General features: G+C 46.1%; 1 protein-coding gene across 1 annotated transcript in view; it reads left to right on the forward strand.

Annotated features, from left to right (window-relative positions):
• The window catches only part of USP32 (ubiquitin specific peptidase 32), a 223,798-nt gene that overhangs the window by 132,285 nt on the left and 70,766 nt on the right, over positions 1-20,747 (forward strand). Inside the window, exons 6-7 of the mRNA XM_070932007.1 lie at positions 14,011-14,142; positions 14,761-14,868. Of these exons, the coding sequence (XP_070788108.1) occupies positions 14,011-14,142; positions 14,761-14,868 (240 nt within the window). The remainder of the gene's footprint in view (positions 1-14,010; positions 14,143-14,760; positions 14,869-20,747) is intronic.

Here is a 20,747-nt window from a genome sequence, read left to right on the forward strand (position 1 = left end):
GGAAGGGTGAAAACAGCCTTCCCTACCCCCACCCCCGGAAGCCCTCTGCAGGCCGGAAACGGCCCGTTTGCTGACTTCCAGTGGGACCAGAAAGCCCATTTATGAGCTCGCGTGCCCACCGATATGGCTCCGTGTGCCACCTGTGGCACACATGCCATAGGTTTGCCATCAAGTGACTAGAAGTAGAAATGATTAAGAAGTGGTTCGGAGGAACATATGGGGAAATTATTAATTTTTTTTTGCAAAAAGTTTTTTTTTCCAAATATACAAATTACATCTTTTCAGAACAGAGCTTTGATCCGGTCATCCATTTGTTCAATTTTTAATCACTTTTAACAAAATTATATCTATTCTATTTTGCCATAACACTTATTTCTTAAACTTAAATCACATATTCAACTAATACCATCTTTAAAAAAAATTAACACATATTTACTTAAAACAATTACCCTTCTATTAACCCACCTTAATTCTTAATTCAATTAATAACTCATAATACATTTCAAACATATTTATATTCCATGATACTCATTAAATCCTTATTCCATTATTACTTTATCAAATTTAAATCTTTTCTTTAATCTTAAAAATATAGCAATTTAACATTTAAACAAAGTTCTTAGTTCAAATAATGCTATTTAATGCAATTTCCCAATTATCCCAAATTCTATCTATTAAACCATTATATTATTTGATGTATGAAAATGGAACTAATTGGAATAGCTATGTTTATATTCTTTTTTTTTCTTTTTCCTTAAGTGTTTGAATATATAAATGGAAAAGATACTTATATAAGTAACTGATTATATTAAAATGTTGGACTGTATTACTTAAGAAAACGTAAGTTATAAAATAAGTGGGCTCACTATTCCTATAAGAATTGAACAATTGTAACATCATAAAATTAATTATTCTGACGATGGCTATAAAAAGAGATGACAATAAGAAGGGGTTTAATATAGAATAGAAGGGAAAATTGGAATCTGGTTAAAATTAGAGATGAAAATGAAGGGTAAAATTGGTAAAAAATGGATGAAAATGAACACTATGGCAAAAAGGAGGTACAGAAACGGTAATTTTAGTCGTAAAGATTAAAAATTGTTTAAATTTGATGGCGAACCTATGCCACGCGTGCCACAGGTGGCATGCGGAGCCATATTAGTGGGCACGCCAGCTCAGCTCTGGGGCGCATGCGCGCGCCAGCCAGCTGATTTTCGGGCCTTCTGGGCCCACCAGAAATAGGGAAACAGGCTGTTTCCTGCCTCTGGAGGACCTGGGGGCGGGGTGACGAAGGCCCGTTTTTTTTTCTTACCTGGCTCCAGATCCTCTCTGTGTATCTGGGAAGGGCGAAAACAGCCTTTTCCACTCCCTTGGAGGCCCTACGGAGGCTGAAAGGGCCCATTTCCCGACTCCCGGTGGGACAGGAAGTGACGTTTTTTTCCTGTCCCCAGCCTCCAGAGACTCCTAGAGAGGCTCCTACAGACTCCTAGAGAGGCTCCTACAGACTCCTAGAGAAGTTCTGGAGGCTGGGAACAGCAAAAAATATCACTTCCTGTCCCACCGAGAGTTGGGAAATGGGCCCTTTCAGCCTCCGTAGGGCCTCCAAGGGAGTGGGAAAGGCTGTTTTCGCCCTTCCCAGACACACAGAGAGGATCTGGAGCCAGGTAAGAAAGAAAAACGGGCCTACCAGGCCATCATGTGCCAGGAGGGGGGAGGGGGTTGCACACGCATGTGCGTGGGCACGTGCGCGTGCGCCCCTCCCCCCCCTCTCCTGGCACGCGATGGCAAAAAGGTTAGCCATCACTGGACTAGAAGGTCCCTTCCAACTCTTATTCTGTATTCTATTCTCTAAACTGGTATATAAATAGTTAAAGTTAACCAGGGCAGCAGCTGGGATGAAGGGATCTGAGGGAGGGATGCCTGCAACCATTGGTAGCTCCTGCTTATTCTCTTTCTTTCTTTTTTTAACAAGTCTTCCGAGAATCTAGATTAGTGTAAGATGCTCATCTAATTGTGGGAAAGGGGGTGGGCTGGATTCTTGTCTTCCTACGAAATGTTTTTTTTTTTTTTTTGTAAAATAAATATATTCTTTCCAACAGTGGTTGGTATTTTCGAAAGTCTTTATGCGCTGTGATTTAATGAAAATCTGTAAACGACTTTTTTTTGGTGACAATAATTTTAGTTTGTTAAGGTTCTTAGCTCCCCGCATCCCACCCCCCTCAGCCAGATTTGAAGTTTTGTGGTTCAGCTGTTGTAACGAGCAAAAAAAGAACAATGTTTGGGAATGTGAGACCTGTTTAAATCTCAGGAACCCCAGGGAACATTGAATCGCTTGCAGTAAATTTGCGCGATTTGTTGGCTCTTCATATAAATACAGAATAAATTATTCAAAATAAGCACCAATGTAGACTTGATTAGTTTGCAAAGACTCTGCAAGCTGAAATATTTGTTTTTGTTTTTTTCTTAGTGCAGATTTTGGATTACCTAGATTCAGAATTTCCAAGACATTTATGGAGTTACCACCCTAAATATTTATAAATAGTCCTTGATTTATTTATTTATTTATTTATTTATTTATTAAATTTTTATACCGCCCCCTCTCCCGAAGGACTCGGGGCGGTGAACAGCCAAAATTAAAAACACACAATACAAATATTAAAATGCATTAAAACAGAATTAAATTATCTTAGGCTTCACCAATTTAAAACCCCGTTACCCATAAAATTCACCAATTAAAAATTTTTAACCCAGCCCGGCTTGCTGAAATAAAAACGTCTTCAGGGCCCGGCGGAAGGTCCGGAGATCCGGGATTAGTCGTATCCCTGGGGGCAGCTCATTCCAGAGGGCGGGTGCCCCCACAGAGAAGGCTCTTCCCCGGGGGGTCGCCAGCCGACATTGCCTGACAGACGGCACCCTGAGGAGACCCTCTCTGTGGGAGCGTGTTGGCCGGTGGGAGGTTATCGGAGGCAGAAGGTGGTCTCGTAAATAACTGGGTCCTAAGCCATGGAGCGCTTTGAAGATGAGAACCAACACCTTGAAGCGCACTCGGAAGACCACTGGAAGCCAATGCAGCTCGCGCAGGAGAGGTGTCACGTGGGAGCGCCATGCCGCCCCCATAAGTACCCGCGCGGCCGCATTCTGCACCAGTTGGAGCCTCCGAGTGCTCCTCAAGGGGAGCCCCATGTAGAGAGCATTACAGTAGTCGAGGCGGGAAGTAACGAGGGCATGAGTGACCGTGCATAGGGAGTCCCGATCCAGAAAGGGGCGCAACTGGCGTATCAGGCGAACCTGATAGAAAGCCCCCCTGGCCACGGCCGTCAAATGCTCTTCTAAGGACAGCCGTGCGTCCAGGAGGACACCCAAGTTACGCACCCTCTCCGTGGGGGCCAATGTCTCGCCCCCAATAGTCAGCGATGGCACCAGCTGACTATATCGGGACGCCGGCAGCCACAGCCACTCAGTCTTGGAGGGATTGAGTCGGAGCCTGTTCCGCCCCATCCAGACCCGCACCGCCTCCAGGCACCGGGACATCACTTCAAGGGCATCGTTGGGGTGGTCTGGGGTGGAGATGTACAGCTGGGTGTCATCAGCGTACAGATGGCACTGCACCCCAAAACCACGGATGATCTCGCCCAGCGGCTTCACATAAATGTTGAACAGGAGAGGCGAGAGGACCGACCCTTGTGGCACCCCACAAACCAAGTGCCTTGAGGTCGACCTCTGCCCTCCAGCCAACACAGACTGCGACCTGTCGGAGAGATAGGAGGAGAACCACCGTAAAACAGTGCCTCCCACTCCCAACCCCTCCAACCGGCGCAGCATGATACCATGGTCGATGGTATCAAAAGCCGCTGAGAGGTCTAATAGGACCAGAACAGAGGAACAACCTCTGTCCCGAGCCCTCCAGAGATCATCAACCAACGCGACCAATGCCGTTTCCGTGCTGTACCCGGGCCTGAAGCCGGACTGGAACGGATCTAGATAGACGGTTTCCTCCAGGTACTGGGGGAGCTGTCGCGCAACCACACTCTCAACAACCTTCGCCAGAAAGCGAAGGTTGGAAACTGGACGATAGTTTGCTAAAACAGCTGGGTCCAGAGAGGGCTTCTTGAGGAGGGGCCTCACCACCGCCTCTTTCAAGGCGGGAGGCAAGAGCCCCTCACTCAAGGAAGCGTTTATAATCCTCTGGAGCCAGCCTCGTGTAACCTCCCGGGTAGCCAGCACCAACCAGGAGGGACACGGGTCCAATAAACATGTGGTTGCGTTCAACCTCCCCAGCATCCTGTCCACGTCCTCGGGAGTCACAGGGTCAAACTCATCCCAGATAACCGTCTCAAGACAGACCTCGGACAACCCGCCTGTACCTACCCAGTCGGAGTCCAAGCCTTCCCGAATCTGAGCGACTTTATCGTGCAGATAATGCGCAAAATCCTCAGCACGACCTTGCAAGGGGTCTTCCCGCGCTCCCAGATGGAGAAGGGAGCGAGTCACCCTAAACAAGGCAGCTGGGCGATTTTCTGCCGACGCGATAAGAGCGGAAAAGTAATTACACTTCGCCGCCTTTATCGCCACTAAGTAGGTCTTGATATAAGACCTCACTAGTGTACGGTCAGATTCGGAGCGACTGGCCCTCCAACTACTCTCTAGGCGTCTTTTCCGGCGTTTCATCCCCCTCAGCTCCTCGGAAAACCAAGGAGCTGGGCAGATTCGGCGCCGGGTCAGAGGCCGCAAAGGCACGACCCGATCTAAAGCACCAGCGGCCGCCCTATCCCAGGCGGCCACCAGGTCCTCAGTCGAGTCGCGTGCCAGAGTCTCAGGAAATGGCCCAAGCTCCATTCGGAACCTATCAGGATCCATCAGGCGCCTGGGGCGGAACCACCTAATTGGTTCCGCCTCCCTGCGGTGGGGCATAGCGGTCAGGAAGTCAAGTCTAAGGAGAGCCTGACAATTACAGTCATAAGCCGTGATGGTCATAAAGCAGATCATCACACGGCCAATCTAATTTTACATTTTTTGGAAATGGTTGTTAAGGAATTGTTTGTTATGGATGTGTGGTTTTTTTTGCCAGAAACAGGAAATAAACCCCAGTTTCTGGCAAAAATGTTGTGAATCACAATCATGTGGCAATGGGATGCGGCAAAAAGCCATAAAGGGGAGGGGGCTGGCTGGCTGATAAACACCCCAAATGCAGTCACGTGACTGGGGGGTGGGCATTGGAAGTTCAGAACTGGTTCTAAATACCTTTTGGAGGGTCAGTCATAACGTCCAATGGTCGCAAAACAAACCAGCCGTAATCCCAGAAGTGCTTTTTTCAAGAAGCAACTGGACTTTTTTTTTTTTTTTAATTTGATTTATATGCCGCCCTTCTCCAGAGACTCAGGGCGGCTTACAATGCGTTAAGCAATCGCCTTCATTCTTTTGTATATATTATATAAAGTCAGCTTATTGCCCCCACAAACTGGGTCCTCATTTCACCTGCCTTAGAAAGGATGGAAGGCTGAGTCAACCTTGAGCCTTGGAGAGATTCGAACCAGCAGAAATTGCAGGCAGCTGTGTTAATAACAGGGTGCACTAAACCACTGTACCATCAAGGCTCTTTCTGGACTTACTTTGTTTTTCCTTGAAGATGTTTCGCTTCTCATCCAAGAAACTTCTTCAGTTCTGACTGAAGAGTGGGGTATGGAAGGATTTATATTCCTTGCAGACAGCTGGTAACAGAGCTCAACGACTCTTTTAGAGAGTCGTTGAGGCCACTTGGAGGTTTGTCTGTGTCTTCAGGGTCACCTGAATGGTGCAAATGGGTGTGGAGCAGTGGTGGGTTCCTCCCGGTTCGGTCCGGTTCAGCCGAGCCGGTAGTGGTGACGATATGACGTCACCGAACCGGTTCTCCCCACCCCCACCCACCCACGTTATTCTTACCTTTTATTTGGTCCCACCCCCAATCTATTGCTGCCTCCTGAGTCCCAGCTGATGACTAGAGGGAAAAAAACTGTTTCAACTCTTGCCCCGGGGCTTCAAAGGGCCGCCCTACAGCTGATCAGTGTTAAAAGCAAACAAATGAGTCGGGTCGTAAGTGCGAGGACTGGTCGTAAGTGCGAGGATCTTCCAGAAATGACTCTGACCAGCTAGCCACGCCCACCTAGTCACATGACCTCCAAGCCACACCCACAAAATAAGCCACGCCTACAGAACCGGTAGTAAAAAAAATTAGAACCCACCCCTGGTGTGGAGCCTTCTTGGAACTGTTGAAAGGACCGTGTTGTAGGCTGGAGATAGATGATGTGGTATCTTTCCCCCTCTGTTGAGAGAGGGCTATTCATTAAATCCTCCCATTCCCCATCATTCAGTCAGAACTGAAGAAGCTTCTTGGATGAGAAGCGAAACCTCTTCAGGCAAAAACAAAGAAAGTCCATTTGCCTCTTGAAACAAGCACCTTTGGGACAACCGTGACCTGGATGACAGAGAATCTCAGTCGTAAGTCGTAAATCAATGACTTCTTCTCTTTGTTATTTGGAAGATTTTACCAATAGGATCTGAAAAGCACCTAAGCCATCAGTTACCACTATTGGAAATGACTGCTTGCTTAATTTATAATCAATACTCTGAATATGACAAGCGCCGGTGGGCAGTTTTGTGCAATCAGCTGAATATTCTTTTCCACTTTTTGCCTTGCGGGAAGAGCCCATTTCACTTGCGTGAATTGGAGTTTGATCCAAAAAAACCGAAGCTCTTTGGCTGTCGTCGTCAGAAAGCGGCAAACGTTCACACTTATTAGCAATTCCTCTGAAGATGACAGCTTGACACTTAGTTGGGTTTCTTTGACCTTACTTCTTTGCAGCCTGCCTGATAAGAGACGCCCGATAAAACCTTATTCCCTTCCTTAGGACTGGGTTATATTAAGATAAGCAATTAAAGTAGAATTTTAAAAAAAAAAAAACGGCTTTATGCAATAGTGGATGAACGTAGCCTACCACAGCATGCAACCCATCCTTTGACTTTTAAATTTTATATTTTGAGTTACCAGCTCCGGTTGATACCATCATGCTAATAACGCTATTCTCTTCAGAGATTAAACCATCAATCACTGTGATTAGTAGATTGCTTTTTTCCCCCCACACTGAACCTTTTCAAGATCAAGGCGGCTGTTTGGAGCGTTGGAAAGTCAAAACACAAACACATGCACACACTCACACACAGACACACACACACGCTCACACTGTGTTTCCAGAGCTGGATTGCTTTATTGATGCCACAGCCTACAACCTCAAGCCAGACCGGTCAACCTTGAAACAGCATTGTTTCAATCCACAGTTCAAATAAACTCCGTGTTCAAGGTTGGAATAAAACTCGAAAGGACTTTTCACATTCTGTTCAGACCAATGCCAGCAAACGTGGCCTCACCACCAAAACAGCAAAACACACATCCCATTTCATTGATATCCCTATTGCTTGGCAAAGAAAGATGCTGTTGTTGTCGTTCGTTCATTCGCTAAGTTGTGTCCAACTCTGGCCCGCAGCATGCCAGTCCTCCCATCCTCCTGTTCTGATCTAGGCTTCCTTAGAAAGTATAAAGCACAATCTTTGTCCTGGTAAAACGTCTTTTATTTACACGGCTGTGAATTATTATCATTCACAGTCCACAAGGCTTCACAAACAGTCTTTCAGGGGAATGTTTATAAACACCCACCTTATCTCCCTTGGAATGCTGCCAGAGAACTAATTGTCACACGCAGAGCAAGGCCAAACTTGTCAAACAGAACTTTTCAAAGCTTGAACCGACAGATGAACTAATTGCTTTCTGCAAAAGCTCACATCCCATTCGCTCCTCTTTTATGTCTTATGGGAGTGGGGTTTGCTCTCATTTTATATACTAGTGGTTTGCCCTGTCAGTGTTGGTGGGGTGTGTTCTTGGTGGTTCTTCGATTAGGCAGGCAAGTTATAGATGATGAGATAGACCAGGGTTCGGCAACTTTAAACATTTAAAGAGCCATTTGGACCCGTTTTCCACAAAAGAAAACACCGGGAGCCACAAAACCCTTCCCGTGCCTGACTATTTCTTGAGCGGCCACAAAACTAGCATATGTAGTTGAATTAAACGTTCTGTTTTCTACTGAAACTTTTCTTGGGTTTATCCATGGTTGGCCTACCCGGGGTTGAAAAGCTCAATAAATCGCATGCCGGCGGGTGTCGCACATTGGTGGTTGTGACGCTTATTTTGCGTGACAAGGAGCTGCAGCAGAGGGGTGAAAGAGCCACATGCGGCTCCAGAGCCGCAGGTTGCTGACCCCTGAGATAGATAGATAGATAGATAGATAGATAGATAGATAGATAGATGATTGATAGATAGATAGATAGATGATAGATAGATAGATAGATAGATAGATAGATAGATAGATAGATAGATAGATAGTAGATAGATGTATAGGATGATTGAGTGAGTGATAGATGATTGATACAGGGATAGGTAGGTAGGTAGATGATAGATAATAATGATAGATAGACAGACAGACAGACAGGCAGATGGTGGGTGGGTGGGTGGATGGATGCCTACGTTTCATTATTTATTTATTTATTGGTTCGATTTATATGCCGCCCTTCTCCGGAGACTCAGGGCGGCTTACAATGCGTTAAGCAATAGCCTTCATACTTTTTGTATATACCTGCTTAGTAGGGCTCGAAAGGATGGAAGGCTGAGTCAACCTTGAGCCTGGTGAGATTTGAACTTGCAGTAATTGCAGGCAGCTGGTGCTATTTAACAGCACTTTAGTCTGCTGCGCCACCAAGGCTCTTACCCAATTACATCATCAGTGCTAGAAGGGAGTGTGGTTTGCTGTAGATTATTAGTGCTGTATATTATATATTAGTGGCTTGTCCTGTCATTTTGGTCTTCCTTTACTGCAGTTTCCCCCCTGGACATGGTTCTGACACATGTGATGCTCCAGGTCAGTTTTGTTTGGAGACATTCCTCATTTGGGGCATATCTGCATCACTGGAGGTTTTTAAGAAGAAATAGGACAGCCACTTGTCCGGAATGATATAAAGTCCCTTGCTTAAGCAAGGGATTGGACTAAAAGACTTCCAAGATCCCTTCCCACTCTGTTTGTCAGACTACGATGCTATCTCAAAATTAAATGAATTTCCAAACTGCCAATCTTTAAGGAAATCTTTCTTTAATTGAGCACAGCCACTGGATCATGACTCCACGCGGACAAGACTGACCTTTTGCCCCCCAATCCCTCCCTTTCCGATCCCCAAATCTCTGCTTCTCATTGGCTATCTTCCAAGTCATTCTTCAGACTCCTTTTCTCGTCATTTCCCAGGAATGTGCCCCCTCCCCTCATTTCCACGACAGCCCGACTTCAAAGGGATTTGGCAGGCAAAAGTTTCAGAGTTTATCTCTCGCTCTCCTCTGCTCTCTATGCCAGCGTTGAAACGCTGACACTGTTACTCTGTAAATTTATTAAATTTACACTTTATTTCTCCATTTTTATTGTTGTAAGCCGCCTAGACCAGCCCCCACAGTCAAATAAGCAGGAAATAAATTTAACAAACTAATAAATAAATCAATAAATCTGTTGTCCATGGAATGAAGACCCCCCCCCCGAAATAACGTCTCGAAGCAAGCCTGCCTCTTAGTTTGTCACTCAATCCTCCGCACATGTTTGTTTCGTGGCTTTAACCATTCCAAAGAGCTGAAGTCAAATCCTATTATGAAACTGGCGTTGATTTAAGGACTCAGGACCATCTGGTAATGAGATCACGAATGGCAATGGCTAAATATACCCCACGTTGTTCCTAAGAATTGAGAAATCTTTCATCTGTACCCTAGTCTTAAGGGTTGTTATAAGTCAGTGAGGAAAAGGCTTCTAGCAGCTCTCATTCTGGGAAAAATCCCAAATTCTACAAAAGGGTACCAGGTTTTTCCCTGCAAGTCATTCTGCCCAGATTCCCAGGTTTTTGTTTTTTTAAAAAGAAAGAAAAGATACAGGTAATCCTCGAGTTACGATGACAAATGAGCCCAAAATTTTTATTGCTAAGCGAAACATTGGTTAAGTGAATTTTGCCTCATTTTATGACCTTTTCTTGTCTTTTCTTACCTTTTCTTGATGCTGCAACGGTCATAAGTGTGAAAAACCATCATAAATCACTTTTTTCAGTGCCGTTGTAACGTTGAATAGTCACTAAAGGAATGGTTGTAAGTCAAGAACTACCTGTACTATTTAGCCATTCTAAAACCTGAAATATACAGCAACTTTCTTGCATGTTTGTTAAGCGAGCTCTTTCTTTTCAACATTCTTGGCCAAGAGATTAGCAATTCTCACGTCGATTGGCATAAACTCTGAATAAATACTGTCTGGAAAGAGTTTACGTTTTTTTTTTTCCTTAATTTTTTCAAATGGGAAGGAGCTCCTGCTGCAGGAGAAAAGATTTTAGGAAGCTCCGACTGGGCAGTTGTACATCTACCATATTTTTCGGGGTATAAAGACGCACCTACCTTTTTTGGGGAGGAAAACAAGAAAAAAAACCCTGCCTTTGCCTCCCAGCATCCATTCATTATTCGTCTGGCTCGTTTGCCGCAGCCCGATCAGCGCTGCCGTCGCCCATTTGCCGCCGCCACCCATTCGCTGCAGCCCGTTCGCCACCATTGTGGCCCATTTGCCACTACCCATTTGCTGCCACCGCCTGTTCACCGCTGTCGTGGCCCGTTTGCCACAGCCCATTTGCTGCGGCCGATTCGCTGCTGGTGCAGCCCATTTGCTGCTGCCGATCCCTGCTGCCTGGAACCGGCCAAAAATGCGACCCGCGGAGGCCAAAAATGGGGCGTGCCGAGTCCAAAAATGCAACGCACGGAGGCTGAAAACGGCTGGCAGGTAGTTGGGGCTTCGGCAACATTCGGTGTATAAGACGCACTGCAATTTTCACCCACTTTTAGGAGGCAAAGTGCATCTTATACTCCGAAAAGTACGGTACTTAATAACAAAAAGACAGGAGTTTATAGTTGTCTTTTTATTTTTAAGGTGATTATTTTCGTTTTAAATATTTCAAGAAGTCATTTTGCCAAAGCACTCTAGTAAATCTATATAGCCCCATTAAAAGCTAAAGTCCCATCCAGTAGAGCTGAACTCCCGGTAACTTCATTTAGTTTGACATTTTCTTGGCAGCCCTGTGGAAATAGTGCGGCGTTATTGTCTTTTGATCCTTTTTACAAATTCTCATATCCCTAAGATTTGCTTGAAGTCCTCTATCCAAATATTAGCCAGCTCCCTCCTTTCTTGGCTTCACTTTCTGGTTTAGACATATTCACCCACGTGCTGCTATCCACGAACGTTTTGGAAAACAGGACAAGGCTGAGATACAGGTAGTCCTCAATTTATGACCACAATCGAGCCCAAAATTTCTGTTGCTAAGCGAGATAGTTGTTGAATGAATTTTGCCCCGTTTTACGATCTTTCCTGCTACCGTTGTTAAGTGAATCACTGCAGTTGTTAAGTCAGTAACACAGTTGTTTAAGTGATTCCTGGCTTCCCCCCTTGACTTTGCTTGTCAGAAGGTCGCAAAAGCGGATCCCTTAACCCGGGACACTGCAATCATCATAAATATGAGTCGGTTGCCAAGCCTGTGAATTTTGATCACATCACTATGGAGATGTTTGTAGAGATTCTCAGTCATCCAGGTCCTGGTTGTCCCAAAGGTGCTTTTTCAGGAGGCATCTGGACTTTCTTGTTTCTTCTTTTGAAGATGTTTCGCTTCTCATCCAAGAAGCTTCTTCAGCTCCGTCAGGACAGTGGTATTCCTTGCAGACAGCTGGAAATTTGCAAATTTGTCTGCAAGGAGTATAAATCCTTCCATTCCCCACCATCCAGTCAGAGCTGAAGAAGCTTCTTGGATGAGAAGCGAAACGTCTTCAAAAGTAAAAAACAAGAAAGTCCCAGTTGCCTCTTGAGAAAAGCACCTTTGGGACACTGTGGAGATGCTGTAATGGTTGTAAGCATGAACTGTCATAAGTCACTTATTTCAATGCTGTTGCAACTTTAATCAGTCACTAAACGAATGGTTACAAGTCAAGGACCTTGGTAGTACAGTGGTCTAAAGCACCCTGTTATTAAGACCAGCTGCCTGCAATTACTGCAGGTTCGAATCTCGCCAGGCTCAAGGTTGACTCAGCCTTCCATCCTTTCTAAGGTAGGTAAATTGAGGACCCAGTTGTGAGGGCAATAAGCTGACTTTGTATAAATATACAAAAAGGATGAAGGCTATTGCTTAGCGCATTGTAAGCCGCCCTGAGTCTCCGGAGAAGGGCGGCATATAAATCAAATTTAAAAAAAAAAAAGGGCTCCCTGCATTATCAAGAGCTGCTATAAGATTGGATTTTAGCCTCTAAAAATTTTAATCCCGGTTAATTCTAGGCTTTAATTCTACGCGCACAAAAGCTGTACAGCCAAAGTGCCTTTATACACACAGGTGGCACTTGTTGGCAACTCTGTGAAGGCAAATGCATCATTTTGGGGATGGTGCACCAGCTGCAGAAGGCCACAGTGCAATCTGTGCTAGCTAATTTCTCAAGGTCACACCTGTTTATCTAATGTATGTGAAATGCTGTTTTATTTGCCTGCATCAGCAGAAATGATAGAGCTATTTTCTGACACTATTGGGCCTTTTTTTTAAACAAAAGAAAATGAAGTACAACTAGATGCAGATATAACACCAATAATTCTTTGAACAAAGTGGCTATTCTAAGTCCCAAAGTCCCGCTTTTTTTCAAGAGGCAACTGGACTTTCTCTTTCACCATCGCTGCCTTAGGCGTCCTATATTCACCATCACTGCCCTAGGCTCGTGATAGCGAACCTGTGGCACATGTGCCACAGGTGGCACGCAGAGCGCTCTCTCCAGCTGTCATCCAGCCGAATTTCACTGTACATGCGTGCGCACGCCAGGGGTGGGTTCTAATTTTTTTTACTACCGGTTCTGTGGGCGTGGCTTATTTTGTGGGTGTGGCTTGGAGGTCATGTAACTAGGTGGGCGTGGCTAGCTGGTCAGAGTCATTTCTGGAAGGTCCTCGCACTTACGACCAGTCCTCGCACTTACGACCCGACTCATTTGTTTGCTTTTAACACTGATCAGCTGTAGGACAGCCCTTTGAAGCCCCGCGGCAAGACTTTAAACAGTTTTTTTCCCTCTAGTCATCAGCTGGGACTCTGGAGGCAGCAATAGATTGGGGGTGGGGCCAAATAAAAGGTAAGAATAACGTGGGCGGGTGGAAGGGCGGGGGGGGGAGAACCGGTTCGGTGACGTCATATCATCACCGCTACCGGCTCGGCCGAACCGGACCGAACCGGGAGGAACCCACCACTGGCGCACGCGCCTCCCACCGGCCCGCTGGTTTTCAGGTCTCTGCCGCGCGTGCGCGGGGCCTTCCCTGATCTCCACAGTTTCTCCTGCTAGCTTTCTCCTGCATTTTTGCCACCCTATCTCCGCAGGTTCCACCCTCCGCAGGTGCCTCTCTGGGGCAGAAATGCAAGAGAAAGCTTGGGCACGCTGGGGAGAGAAACTGAGGAGATTGGGGAAGGCATGGGCAGCAGAAGTGCAAGAGAACTAACCTGGAAGCCAAAACTGGGGACAGGGGAGTGCATGCTTCAGGGGGCGCATACTCGGGGAACATGCACGGGGCCAGAGCAAATGCACAGGGGGCGATTGCATTGCATTTCAGGGATTGGGGCACGTGTGCATGCATTTGTGCGTGCGTGCTTTGGGCACTCAGCACCAGAAAGGTTAACGATCACTGCCCTAAGCTCTTTGCCTGTTCAATATATTGAATGGTAATAAATAAACTTGGTCCCTCTGCACTACAGACCACCCATTAAGGGTCTTTGTTCCATAAAACTATCCGCATTCCCAGAATCGCTCCTTTGAGCTTGCTGCCTGCGTAAAGTGGCTGACACACAACACCGTTGGCCTTTAAAGGCACCGTTTTCATTTGTCTGACTTTGATCGTCTTGGCTTTTATGCAGTGGAAGAATCCGACATCATCGACCTCGAGAAACGCTATTGGCTGCTGAAAGCTCAATCGAGAACAGGCCGTTTTGATCTGGAAACGTTTGGCCTCCTGGTTTCCCCTCCGATCCATCCGTCCCTGAGCGAAGGTATGTAACGTTAGTTGATAATCAATCTCTTCTTGGGTTTCTTTCCATACAGGTGTCAGACCTGGAAGCCATCTTTTACATTTGGGCCTTCAGGCCTGCCACATTTTCTACTGTGGGAAAATGGGAGGGGGGATTGCACAGAGTATGGGTGATAAGTAGTCAAAATAACGGCTGCTAAATGATTGTAAATTGAGGACTACCTGAAATCTCAGCTAATGAAACCATGTGTCAACTTGCAAAGCTTTCCAGTTGCCATGAGCAGGAGGGAGGGAGAACTGGAGTGAATTCCATACATTCTTTCTGACCGCAATCAGAAGGAGGGTGTTAGGTTTCACAGCCAGCCAAAGTGGTGAATTGGAGAATGTGATTTATGACATGGCCAGAGAGGAGGGGAGAGTCAGGGTCATAGGGGAACGTAAATCTACGTAGGATTAGTCCTAACTGCATCCCAGTATTGCCAGAATGGTGCTCCTAATAAATGACTGTATTTCTTTTGAAGTTCAGCTCATGGCTCATGAATTAATTAGGGCATCTTTCGGAAACTTGACTTGATTGAACAAATTGGGTGCTCTCTATAACTGACACAAACTCAGCCTGCTGTTTTGGGATCTTTTGCAGGCCTGTTTAACGCCTTTGATGAAAACCGCGACAATCACATAGACTTCAAGGAAATCTCGTGCGGGCTCTCGGCTTGCTGCAGGGGGCCGCTGGCAGAACGGCAGAAGTGTGAGTATGGCTTCCCAGGCTCCCCTTCAGGTGTTACAGGTGCTCCCAGGTTCCGCTTAGGATCACTCACTCGCACAACCTCAGCCCTGGAAAACAGCCACACGAATCACTTTCACACTGCGATTATGCAGAGGCATAACCGCTTCTTTAGACTGCATGGAGACCCAGGGAATTTAAAATAACAGCAACCCTTTACTGGTTAGTGAGAGGTCCTTAGTACCCTCTGAGCTTGGTTATTTTTCTTGCAGGCGTTTCATTATTTATTTATTATTTTATTTTATTTTATTAGATTTATATACCGCCCTACTCCCGAAGGACTCAGGGCGGTGAACAGCCAAGAGATAAAACACACAGATTACAAAATTTAAAAACAGTATAAAAAACCTAATTAACTGGCGTCTGGTGCGCCAGTTGCGTCCCTACTTGGACCGAGATGCCCTACGCACAGTTACTTACGCGCTGGTCACCTCACGGATTGACTACTGCAACGCTCTCTACATGGGGCTGCCCTTGAGGACCACTCAGAGGCTTCAGCTGGTGCAAAATGCAGCCACGCGGGTTGTGATGGGAGAATCCCGATACTCCCATGTTACACCCCTCCTGTGCGGTTTGCATTGGCTACCGGTTGCCCTCCAGGTGAGATTCAAGGTGCTGGTGTTGACCTATAAAGCCCTACATGGCTTAGGACCAGGATATTTGGCGGACCACCTACAGCCAGCAACAACATCCCATCGCCCGGTTCGCGCCCATAGAGAGGGCCTACTCAGGGTGCCGTCGGCTAGACAGTGGCGGCTGGCGGCCCCCAGGGGTAGAGCCTTCTCGGTTGGGGCGCCCACCCTCTGGAATCAACTCCCCTTGGAGCTCCGACTAGCGCCTGACCTTCGCACCTTCCGCTGGGAATTAAAAACTTGGCTTTTCAAATCCCTTGACCTGGTCTGATGACGGGGTTTTAAGGGTTTTAATGGGTTAATTTTAATTTTTTTTAGATTTTAGTCTTTATTTTTATTGTGGCTTGTGTTTTATTGTTGTGAGCTGCCCTGAGTCCATTGTGAGATAGGGCGGCATATAAGCCGAATTAAATAAATAAATAAATAAATAAATAAATAAATAAAATAATAATAATAATAATAATAATAATAATAATAATAATAATAATAATAATAATAATAATAAAGCCCAGAACAGATTAAAACACCCCTAAAGTTTTAGACAAATTTAAAATTTACAATTAAAAAGTGAGGTTAGGCCAGGCCAGCCTGTTGGAATAAAAAGGTCTTGAGAGCGCGGCGGAAGGTGCGTAAATCCGGGATCCTCCGTATCTCCGGGGGGAGCTCATTCCAGATAGCAGATGCCCCACAGAGAAGCCTCTCTCCCCCTGGGGGCCTCCAGTCGACACTGTTTGACCGACGGCATCCTGAGGAGCCCCTCTCTGTGAGAGCGTACTGGCCGGTGAGAGGTTACTGGTGGCAGCAGGCGGTCCTAAGCCATTACCCAGACTAGGTAACATCATCAGTGCTAGAAGAGAATGGGGGGCTTGCTCTTTTCTGGTTACTGGTTTACTGGTTACTACAGGGGTCCCCAACTCCCAGGCCATGTCTTATTCGGAATTGGGAGCCACGCTAGAGGCCGACCGGACTATGCAAATGTGCATGCAGAACTCAACGTGAGTGACAGGCCGGCAGTCACTCGCACGCTTGTGTGGTGGGCCAGCAGGCACGTGGGCACTGGCCCGCCGATCGCACAAGTGGAGCTGTGTATGTGCGCGCTGGCCCATCACTTGCACAAGGGTTGCTTGCGCTCTGGCCTGTCTTTTGCGTGTCCCAGTTGTCCTCTCTGCCCCAGAGAGGGCTGTTCTCTCTCCCTCTCTCTCCCTCTATATCTGTCTGTCTATCTAGGTATCTAGCTAGTTAGCTAGCTATCTCTCATCTCTCATCTATCTATCTATCACTTGTCTATCTCTCTATCTATCTGTTTCTGTCTGTCTTTTTATCTATCTATCTGTCTGTCTATCTATCTATCTATCTATATCTATCCATTATCTGTCTGTCGGTCTCTGTCTGTCTGTCTCTCTCTCTCTCTATCTATCTATCTATCTATCTATCTATCTATCTATCTATCTATCTATCTATCATCCATTATCTGTCTGTCTGTCTGTCTCTGTCTGTCAGTCTGTCTGTCTGTCTGTCTGTCTGTCTGTCTGTCTGTCTATCTATCTATCTATCATCTGCCATCTATATCTATCTATCTATATCTATCTATCTATCTATCTATCTATCTATCTATCTATCTATGTAATCTATTTATCCTCTCCCTCACACACACACACACACACACACACACACACACACACACACACACACACAGGGCCCCTGGAAGTCTTCTAGTCCAGAGTTCCCCCGGCAGGGAGAGGGGCTGGTTCCGTGTGAGCTGTGGCCGCCCGTCACTCACGCAAATAGAGCGTGCACATGTGCTTGCCCGCTGCTCACACAAGTGGGGATGTGCATGTGCTCTGTTACCGTCCACTTCCGTAGCCTGGTTCCAAACTGCCCAAGACCCAGTCGTGGGCTGTGGCCCAGGGGTTGGGGACCTCTGTTTTAGCCCAACCCCCTCCCAAGGCAGGAATCTCATACCATCCCAGCTACATAGTTGTCCAATCTATTTTTTGAAACTCTCCAGTGATGGAGCACCCACAAGCCAAGGAGGCAAGCTACTGTATTCCATTGATTAATTGTTCTCACTGGCAAAAAAATAAAAAATAAAATCTCCTTATTCCTAAGCGACCCATTTTCCCAATGCTGGGATTATGGCAGAGTCTTTGTGAGGCATTCTGGAGCTGGTGTCTTTTGGGGAACCATCTCTCAAATATAACAGGAGTGGAATTTATTGATGGGCTCTAAGCTCGTCTTGCTCCTTCTGTGATTTTATTGCTTTTATGGCCTGCAAATGTCAAAAGTATCTGTGTGGCACACACAAACATGTGGTATACATTTTTTTCCCCCCCAAGAGGTTGACATTTGCTGCCGTTTCCTCCTGGGTACATAGAACAGGTTTTTTTCTCAAACCTCGGCAACTTTACGCTGGGAGGACTTCAACTCCCAGAATTCCCCAGCCAGCATGCATTCTGGGAGCAAGCTGGCTGGGGAATTCTGGGAGTTGAAGTCCACTCTTCTCAACGTTGTTTAGGTTGAGAAACACAGCGATGTAGAGGTTGATTAGTCCTGGCTCTGTAGGGATAATATGTGAAAACAGAGCTAAATTTATTGCCTACAGATTTTTTCTTCTTTTTTGCTGCGGGGCGGGGGCAAAGCTTTCTATATAGGCTCCCTAATCTGCATTTTAAGGCTTCTGTGTTTTTCCCTCCCTTTATTGTTATTCTTTCCTCTATGGGTGCATGCACACATTAAGGAAATATAATCTCCCATGATGGTTTTGGAATGAGGGCTTTTAAAAGCTAATTCCTACTCATCTCCCAGCTCTATTAATTCAATATATTATTGTGAGTTACTCTCATTGGATGTCAATTGTTATCAATTTTCTAGAAGAGGTTGTCTGGTTCATTGGTAGTCGATAACACCCCCCCCCCCCTCCATTTCTTAAGTTTTTTGGCTGGATTTTAATTTCTCTTTAATAAAATATTCATAAGCGCAAACAGTTAGCTCTGTTTACGGCATTGACATTTGTGTCTACGTGGATGGAGTATGTGGAGAGCCCGTGTGCTGCAAATGCCAATATTTGCTCTTTGGAAAAAGAAGAGTAAACAGATTATATCGTTTATTGCATCTCTGGTGCTGGTGTATTTCTGTCCCTTCGCTCTCTGAAATAGATTTCCTCCCTCTAATGGAGGCCACTCTTCAGAAAAGTCTCTTGTGACTCCTTTTAACTATGCCCTGCTTGCAGCTATTCTCTCCCACAAATTTTCCAGTGTCTGCACTAAACTCAAGATAGCATCCATAATGCTCCCTTCTGCTATTTTCCCCATAACAACAACCCAGCTTCATCTCTAGGTGGCTGGGCTGAGAGAGAGGGATTGGCCCAAAGTTACCCAGCAGCTTTTTAAGCCTAAAGCAGAACTAGAACTCCCCGCCTCTTGGTGATTAGCCCCAGATCACCCAATGGCTTTCATACCTAAGGCACAGTGATGGGTTTCAAAAAATTTTAACTACCGGTTCTGTAGGGGTGGCTTGGTGGGCGTGGCAGGGGAAGGATACTGTAAAACCTCCATTCCCACCCCACTCCAGGGGAAGGCTACTGCAAAATCCCCATTTCCTCCCGATCAGCTGGGACTTGGGAGGCAGAGAATTTTTACTACCGGTTCTCCAAACTACTCAAAATTTCCGCTACCGGTTCTCCAGAACTGGTCAGATCCTGCTGAAACTCACCTCTGCTAAGGCGGGACTAGAATTCACCATCTCCTGGTGATCGATCCAAAATCACCCAGTGACTTTCATGCCTAAGGTGGAATTAGAACTCAGCTTTCAAGCCTAAGGCAGAACTAGAACTCACCATCACCTGGTGATTAGCTCCAAATCACCGAGTGATTTTCATGCCTAAAGTGGGACTAGAACTCACCATCTCCTGGTGATCGATCCAAAATCATCCAATAACTCTCATGCCTAAGGTGGGACTAGAACTCACCGTCTCCTGGTGATTGGCCCAAAATCATCCAATAACTCTCATGCCTAAGGCGGAATTAGAACTCACCATCACCTGGTGATTAGCTCCAAATCACCGAGTGATTTTCATGCCTAAAGCGGGACTAGAATTCACCCTCTCCTGGTGATCGATCCAAAATCACCCAGTGACTTTCATGCCTAAGGTGGAATTAGAACTCAGCTTTCAAGCCTAAGGCAGAACTAGAACTCACCATCACCTGGTGATTAGCTCCAAATCACCGAGTGATTTTCATGCCTAAAACGGGACTAGAACTCACCATCTCCTGGTGATCGATCCAAAATCACCCAGTGACTTTCATGCCTAAGGTGGGACTAGAACTCACCGTCTCCTGGTGATTGGCCCAAAATCATCCAATGACTCTCATGCCTAAGGCGGAATTAGAACTCAACTGTCTCCCAGTTTCTAATCCAGCACCTTAAACTCTACACCCGTGATGGCGAACCTATGGCCCGCATGCCAAAGGTGGCATGCAGAGCCCCCTCTGTGGGCACGCGCACCCTCGCCAGCTGCTCTTCCGGGTTCCGTTGCGCACATGCACGCCAGACAGCTGCTGTCTTCCGGGTTCTGCTGCTCCGGCGTGCGCACGCGGTCCAGTTTCGGCACTCAGTGCCGAAAAGGTTAGCCGTCACTGCTCTACACCAATCTGAACTTTCTAGTTACTCAAGTTCTCCTCTTTGAACACTCGTCTTTTGTGTCTCTTGTCAACTGTAAGTTTCCCGGGCTACTTTCCCATTGCATCTGAGAAAGTGGACAATTGCTAACTCAGGTTTAAAAGCCAAAAAAGGGGTTTTCATTTAGAGGAATAGTTAAATCTCAAGATGACTATTATCGTGCTTCATTGCCGACTCAGCCAGATGAATAAAAATAAAACAAACAAACAAACAAATAAAAGAAGCTGTTTAAAGCAGTTGTAAACAAACTGATTATCCCTCATCGCTCCTTAAGATTACAATGATCCCTTCAGCCCCCTATTCAATCTTGCAGGTCAGATTTGCCGTCTCTGCTAATTCTGCCGTCTTCACAATCCATTCCTTCATTATTTATTTATTTATTTATTGGTTCGATTTATATGCCGCCCTTCTCTGGAGACTCAGGGCGGCTTACAGTGCGTTAAGCAATAGCCTTCATACTTTTGTATATACCTGCTTAGTAGGGCTTTCGCCCCCCCCCCAAAGCGGTGTTCTTTTTTATACAAAGTCAGCTTA

The sequence above is a fragment of the Pituophis catenifer genome, unplaced genomic scaffold (assembly GCF_029215685.1).
Source record: "Pituophis catenifer annectens isolate HBS135680 unplaced genomic scaffold, rPitCat1.0.hap2 SCAF_1, whole genome shotgun sequence".
NCBI lineage: Eukaryota > Metazoa > Chordata > Lepidosauria > Squamata > Colubridae > Pituophis > Pituophis catenifer.